At 44.3% G+C, this 7,986-nt stretch overlaps 1 protein-coding gene across 1 annotated transcript in view; it reads left to right on the top strand.

Moving 5' to 3' along the window:
• The first annotated feature begins 438 nt into the window (after positions 1 to 438).
• RIPK2 (receptor-interacting serine-threonine kinase 2) overlaps positions 439 to 7,986 on the top strand; it is a 46,909-nt gene continuing 39,361 nt past the window's right edge. The window contains exon 1 of the mRNA XM_006859232.1: positions 439 to 611. Within this exon, the coding sequence (XP_006859294.1) occupies positions 439 to 611 (173 nt within the window). The remainder of the gene's footprint in view (positions 612 to 7,986) is intronic.

The raw sequence follows: 7,986 nt of genomic DNA, 5'->3' as shown, positions 1-7,986 counted from the left end.
AAGTGTCGGACCGACACCGGCGGAGGAGCGCGGACCTCGGGCTGACACCCGAACCGGCCTACTGTCCCCTGTGCTCGCCGCAGAAGTTGCGGGACAAGTTTGGGGGAAGGAGGAGCTTGGCGGCTGCTTTCGCCGGCGGGGCACGCCAGGGAGGGCCCAGTCCCGGAGAGCAAGCTCCTCCTCGCCGCGACCCCGCAGATTGACACCGCTCTGGAGAAGAGTCTGCCGCGGTGCTGGGAAAGGCAGCCAGCAGTGCAGGGTGCGGCGGTGGCTGGCGGAGACCGGCCGGAAATGGGCAGCCTCGTGACCTAGTGTCTTCGAGCAGAAGGGCCTCGCTGCCCCGCCGCCCGGGCGGCCCGAGCGCTGCCTAGGAGCCGCGGGAGTGGAGGGCACGCCCGGAACGTGCCGCTGGCCTGAGCGCTTGTGCCGTCCGCAGCCATGAACGGGGAAGCCATCTGCAGCGCACTGCCCACCATTCCCTACCACAAGCTCGCTGACCTGCGCTACCTGAGCCGCGGCGCCTCGGGCACCGTGTCGTCGGCCCGCCACTCCGACTGGCGCGTCCAGGTGGCCGTGAAACACTTGCACATCCACACCCCGCTGCTCGACAGGTAAGGCCCCTAATCGACTGAACCCCCTCGCCGCCGACATCCATCCCAGACAGGCGGACGCTAGAGCTACCCAAAAGGTAGGGTCGTCTCTTCCCTCTGGCCTTCAGTGCGAGTCCTTCAAAAGTTAGGGTTGTCATGGTGGGAAGAACCAACTGCTCAGGAGATGCGCACTCGGAATCCTTGAATTACCTCCCCTCCATTGCAGTGTCTCTGCGTCCCGCCTCTCCTCCTAGGCTTCCTCGGACACCAGACACTTGCCATTCACAACGCAACTCTATTTGCCCTAGTTATTGAAATGATGTATAGTGGGTGTGTAGTTTGCTTTGTTTTTCTCTTGTTTTGAAAACTGGTTCTAAGGCTACGCCGTCCAATGTTGTTAAGTGCGGTCGAATCCGTTTCAACCCATTGGGACCGTGTAAGAAACTCATAGGTTTCTTAGAGCAACTGGTAGGCTTGAACTGTTGACCTTGTGGTTCGCAGTCCAATAGGTTAGTTATTATTGATCACTTGGTTTGTGGCTGTCTTAAGTGAAATGTCCTGTCCATGTGAAATAAACACAGAATTTCGAAAAGTTAGTACTAAGGGAAGAATTTAAACTAATTCGTTAATGTTTTTCTATCAATTATACATTGTTACAATGTTGATATGTTTAGTTAAATAAAAGATGTTATCAAAAATGTTTGTGTGTGTGTTTAATATGACTACTGAAAAAATTGAAAATGCATACAGGCTCTTATAATTGGACAGCTCTGCTCTAGAGTTTGAGATGACTTGTTTTGGGCTTCTTGTTTCTGGTTCATTATTTGTTCTTATTAAACTTTAAGTTGTTGTTAAGTGCCATCAAGGCAAATAATTCCTACCCATGTTGTTGTTAGGTGCCTTCTAATTGGTTCCGACCCATCGTGACCTTGTACAGGGTTTCCGAGGCTGTAAATCTTTATGGGAGCAGAAAGCCGGCTGGTAGTTTCGAACTGTTGACCTTAAGATTCGCAGCCCGAGTTGTAACCACTACACTACCAGAGCTCCTTACCCATAGCGACCCTATATAGGGTTTTCAAGGATTGAATGGTGAGTTTGCAGTCAAGTGCTTATGCTACAGTGCCACACCAGGACTTTTAAGTATCACTCTCAAAATCAGCAGTTTCTCATCTTACTCTCCCCCAGGAAGATTGTCCTTAGAGAAAATGTGTATTATTTTGCAGTAGCAATTAACTGAATCAAAAGACTGTTAAATGACCAAAATTGTGAATGCTTCTCACATTCTGCAACAATTAGTGTGTGGAGTCTAAGTTTTAAAGAAAGCTAGCATTAGTTTCTCTTTCCAGAGAAATCTGTGACTCTATTAGTCAGTGAGTCTAGTCACAGGTCTAGTGTTCTGTCCATCCCAGAGGGCTCTAAGTAGGTCCAGAGTACAGTTCTCAGTGATTTAACATAACTGCAACTTTCTCTTCTCCCCCTATTAATGTGGAAAATACATGCTGCTAGGAGCCCTCAGGATAAACACTAGGCTGCCAACAACAAGGTCAGCAGTTAAAATCCACTAGCTACTCCTCAAGAGAAACAGGAGGCTTTCTGGTCCCATAAAGATTTACAGCCTTTGGAACCCTATACAGGGTTGATGAGTCAGTATCCACCCAGTGACAGTGATTAAGTGAGTGAGTGAGTGAGAGAGAGAGAGAGATGCCTGACTGACCAGAGGCTCTTAGTATCCAGTATCAAATATGTTCCTCAACATCAGTCTTGCCAGACTTTCATATATGCCTGTGACTTTTCTTTGTTGTCTCTCTCCACCAGACTTGGATGAACTAGTTCTCACAGCTGTCTTGAGACACTTCTAGAGATTGATCCATATCCAGAGATATACAGGGTGTGGTGTCTGTTTACATTAAGCCTTGAATTCTTTGGTACAAGTGCTGGGCAAGTGTATTATGTAGTCAGCTTAGAAGGGTGGTGGTTGGTGAAGAGGGTGGATGTGTTGTTCTAGAACCAACTATGCAAATATTATATGGAAATCTAGCACTGATGGATCACTTCAATATTTTGAAGCAAATCAATCTTTTTGGGTTTTTTTGGGGGGACACTGCTTCTCAAGACTGTGCCATTTGAAGGGCCAAAGGGTAAAGAAACAGTTCATTCCTTATATTCACAACACAATTTTCAGTCTAAATTTTTTTAACCATACTGGGTAGAAAATTAATTCTGTCTTCTAAAATGCCATAAGGAGCATTGGTGGCACAATGGTTAAGCACTTGGCTCCTAACTAAATGGTGGTTGGCTCAAACCCACCTAGTGGAGAGAGAAAGACCTGGCCACCTGCTTCTGTAGTCACAGTCAGGAAAAACCCTATGGGGCAGTTCTTCTCTGTCACATGGGGTCCCTGTGAGTCAGAATCCACTCAGTGGCACCCCACAAGAAGAATAAACCATTAAAACTAGTGAAACACACTTTTAGTCCACTCTGGCAATAAAGTATCATTTTCTTTTCTCCCACTTGTTACCTATAAGATCATATCAATATTACTTATGTAATCTGGGCTCAGGGCTGGGCTAGGCAACTGTGTGTCCATTTCCTCACTTATAAAGTAGGACTAATAAATACCTGTGCTTCTTGGACGCTGGCATGGATAATGCTTGCATTGTTCTTTGTGATCACCTGAAAAAATTCTATTAATGTTACATGTTCTTATTTTGGTAGTGAGTCATTCTCCATAACCTGCCTTCTACCCAGTGAGTAGACCGTCAACAATCTTCCCAAACACCATGAGTATTAAACCAGTTGCTGTCATGTGTATTCTTGTACATTCTCATGTGGGTCAGAATCAGGACTTCAAATCAGTTCAAAATTATTTAGTCATGGCCAAGGAAATAAAGGCAGCTTCCATGTTGCATAGCAACCAAATACCATGAATGGTGATTTTTGAACCAAGAAGGTTACAGACAGTGGTAACCAGCTCAAAGAAGGCAGCCGACCATACAACTTTGAATGTGTACTGGCCACCAACTTTGGGCAGGGCATTGCTGCCTGTTTACTACTCAGATCTGAATCCACCATGCAAGAGTTTCGTTGCTTTGAAACACATACATACACTGCCTGTGTTTCCACTGGCCCTGATAAAAGCCTTTTAAACGGATTCAAAGCCCTAATCAAGAGTAGAATTTTGCTCCATCGAGTTGTCAGTGGCTAATTTAAAAAAAATAAATCTATAGACCTTTCATCCGAGGCATCTCTGGGTTGACTCAAACCTCCAACTTTCTGATTAGCAGCCCAGCATATTAACCATTAGTACCACCACAAGCTCTACATTATGAGGACATGAATCAAATTGTTTGTTTAAATACCCTCTAAAAAGTAAAACTATTTTTGACTAAAATTTTCAAATTAGTTTTGATATGTCTCTAGAAGCTCAATTTATAATTTTTATGTAACTGTTTGTAACATCAGTAGTGTTAAAGTGCCGTTAAGTCTGTTCCAACACATAGGGACTCTAGATAGGGTTTCCAAAGAGCTGCTGTTGGGTTTGAACTGCCTACCTTGTGGTTCACAGTCCAGTGCTAATCCTACAGCTGCATACCAGGAGTCCATAACATTCATAGTAGTGTAAAGGTTTGTTTTTAAAAAAATATTTTGGCTTTCTCTGTTTTCTCAATCTAGAATTTTTTTTTTTTGGCTGGATAGTGTACTTTATTGATGGTACATGACAAGTGTAAAGGTATGTTTTTAAAAAATATTTTGGCTTTCTCTGTTTTCTCAATCTAGAATTTTTTTTTTTGGCTGGATAGTGTACTTTATTAATGGTACATGACAAGACTAGGCTTTCTAAGCCCCTCCCCTTCTCCAGGGGGTCTGGATGGAAACTGAGGATGGGAGTTTCTCAGTGTGTAGGGGGACTAGAGTAGGGGTAAGGACTCCCAGCAGCTGAGGGCCTCTCTCTTCCTCTAGTGCTGTTGCTCGGCCTGGTGGTCCAGGGGGCTCTTATTCTTTGGAGGCCATGTGGACCACAAGATCCACCATCATTGTCATACCAGGAAATGAGCTTGACAAAGTGGTCGTTGAGGGCAATGCCAGCCCCAGCATCAAAGGTAGAAGAATGGGTGTCACTGTTAAAGTCACAGGAGACGACCTGGTCTTCAGTGTAACCTAGGATGCCTTTTAGGGGTCCATCTGATGCCTGCTTCACCACCTTCTTGATGTCATCATATTTGGAAGCTTTCTCCAGGTGGCAGGTCAGATCCATGACAGACACATTAGGAGTAGGGACACGGAAGGCCATGCCAGTGAGTTTCCCATTCAGTTCAGGGATGACCTTGCCTACAGCCTTAGGAGCACCGGTAGATGCAGGGATGATGTTCTGGGCAGCCCCACGGCCATCACGCTACAGTTTCCTAGAGGGACCATCCACAGTCTTCTGGGTGGCAGTGATGGCATGGACTGTGGTCATGAGTCCCTCCACGATGCCAAAATTGTCATGGATGACCTTGGCCGGGGGGGCCAAACAGCTGGTGGTGCAGAAGGCATTGCTGCCAATCTTGAGGGAATTGTCATACTTCTCATGGTTCACGCCCATCACAAACATGGGGGCATCAGCAGAAGGGGCAGAGATGATTACCCTTTTGGCACCACCCTTCAAGTGAGCCCCAGCCTTTTCCAAGGTTGCGAAGACACCGGTGGACTCTACAACATATTCAGCACCAGCATCACCCCACTTGATGTTGGCGGGATCTCGCTCCTGGAAGATAGAGATGGGCTTCCTGTTGATGATAAGTTTCCCGTTCTCAGTCTTGACAGTGCCACTGAACTTGCCATGGGTGGAATGATACTGGAACATATATACCATGTAGTTGAGGTCAATGAAGGGGTCGTTGATGGCAACAACCTCCACTTTGCCAGAGTTAACAGCAGCCCTGGTGACCAGGTGCCCAATACGGCCAAATCCAATGACTCCAACCTTCACCATACTGTCTCAGGGATGAGGCTGGTACTGCAAGAGAAGCTGCGGCTGCCTGTCAAATGATGAGGAGCAGAGAGCCTAGAAATTTTTATTTCAAGAAGTTTTCTTCTATAATTAAGCCAGTGGGTAAAAAGAACACAGGCTTTGGAATCCCGTAATTAAGATTCAAATCTGATTCCAAACGTACCACTTACTGGTAATACGACCACTAAAAAATTATTAATTTATGTGCATCTCAGTATCCTTATTTATAAAGTGGGATAACGAAAACAATTTATGAAGGTTGTTGTGAGGACGTTAACAGGCATAAAGTGTCAGACACATTATAGGATCACAATAAAAACTTTAATAACCCCAAATCCATTGCCACTGAGTTTGTTCAGACTCAGAGTGGCTCGAAGGACAGAATACAACTGCTATTAGGGTTTCCAAGGAAACTCATGGAAGCTGATTGTCATGTCTTTCTGCAGTGCAGCCGCTATATTCAAACTGCCAACCAATCAGTTAACAGCTGAATGCTGAACCACTGCATCACCAAGGCTCCTTAGAATCACAAGTGATGGAAGAATATTCCTTTCTCTTAACTGGAGGAGCAGAGAGTTTGTGGAAGTCTTACTGATCATCAACAGCATGCCTTCTCTGTAGTCAGTTCTCAGTATCCAGTAATTCCCTTTGCAAAGGTGTTGTACCATAATGCCTTGTTGATCCATAATCCATAAATGCTCTTGAGGCCATATAGAACTGTTCCAATTTAGGGAATGGAAGTTTAATTAAAGTGCATCTGACAAACTGATATAATTGGTTTCCTTACACTTAGGGTATTAAGTGGCTGATGGACAGGAGATTGAGAGAAACTTTTCACTCTATGCCCTCTCATAATGCTTCAGTTTTAAAACATAAATATATTACCTATTCAAAACTTAAATGGCTTAGGTTTTTTGTTTTATATTTCTTTTTTCTTTTTTTTTTTTTTACTTGTTTTTAAAGCAAGTTTCATAATTTGGTCGAGAACAGCTATTGCTTTTCTATTTCTGGTGTGGCTCTGTTGGATTAGCACTGAACTGTGAACCACAAGGTGAGCAATTCAAACCCATCAGCTGTTCCTCAGAAACCCTGTGCACGGTCACTAGGAGTTGGAACCAACTGGACAGTACTGAACAACAACATTCTATTTCATTAACCATTCTTTCAGAGGCTGGCTGATTTTACCTTCAAGCACTCAACCTCAAGGTTGGTTTGAACCACAAGGTCAGTGATTCAGACTTACCAGTCAGCTCCTCGAAAACCCTATAGAGTCGCTATGAGTCAGAATCAACTCTACAGCACTTAACAACAAATCATCATTGCTCACTAAGAGGCTTCTCATCAAGGTGTTTCTGTTTCTGCTGTTACTGCCGCCATCTCCCAGTCTTGCAAAATGAGAACTGATGGCATCTCCAATTCCCTCCCTTTTTTTTTTTTTTTTTACTATTCCTCATTAGGAATCCTGGTGTGGCACTGCAGGATAATGTGCTAGACCACAAAGTCAGTTTGAACCGCAGAGTCAGTGGTTCAAACCCACCAGCCACTCCTCGGAAACCCTATATGGGATTGCTGTGGGTAAGAACCCACCCGACAGCACCTAATAAAAACAACAACAACTGGTTAAGCAGTCATCACCATGGTCTGGGCATTCTATCCACCTGTTGTTTTCCTTTTCATTTCTATTACTAGCTCTATCGTTTCAGGCTATCATAGCTTCACACCTTAACCTGGATTAAGATCCCCTAACATCTGACTTTCACATTCTACCTGCTCAGCAACCTTCAGTGACAACTCAGTGAGTCCCAAATAAAGTGCAAACACCTTAGTCTGCCTTAAGGTTCTGATACGTGGTCTTTGCCTACTATATTCACCTTCACTCTTTGAATAACCTGATCTCTATTAAATAATTCACTATTTCCCAAATAGAGCCTTCACTGTAACTTCCTTGAATTTGTTTAATACATATCTTTGGACATCTACTATATGCCAAGCTCTGTTTCAGGTCAGGGCAAGGGGATATACAAGGAAAAAACACAGGGTCCTTTCCCGTATGGAGGTCGCAGTCATATTGGCTGCCCACTCTGGTGATTGAAATGCTATCCAGCCTGAAGGTGCAGCTCAAATCCCGTTTCTTTGAAGAGTGCAGTGAGTCCCCTAGCCCAAATTTGCTCTCTTTCCTTTGCATTCCTATAGTCTGTGTATTAAAAAAAAAACCACCTAATTCTTAGCATTACATTCAGCCTTACATTTTCAGCATTTGCCATATTTTTTAAGAGATTTCTAGACACCTTCTGGAAGGTTGTTGTTGTTACTTACCATCAAGTTGGTACCGACTCATAGTAACCTTATGCACAACAAAACGAAACAATGCCTGATCATGGGCCAACCTTACACTTATTACAA

The sequence above is a fragment of the Chrysochloris asiatica genome, unplaced genomic scaffold (genome assembly GCF_000296735.1).
Source record: "Chrysochloris asiatica unplaced genomic scaffold, ChrAsi1.0 scaffold00031, whole genome shotgun sequence".
Classification (NCBI taxonomy): Eukaryota; Metazoa; Chordata; class Mammalia; order Afrosoricida; family Chrysochloridae; genus Chrysochloris; species Chrysochloris asiatica.
Note: the sequence above shows the minus strand (reverse complement) of the source record. Positions and strands in the feature narration are given on the sequence as shown.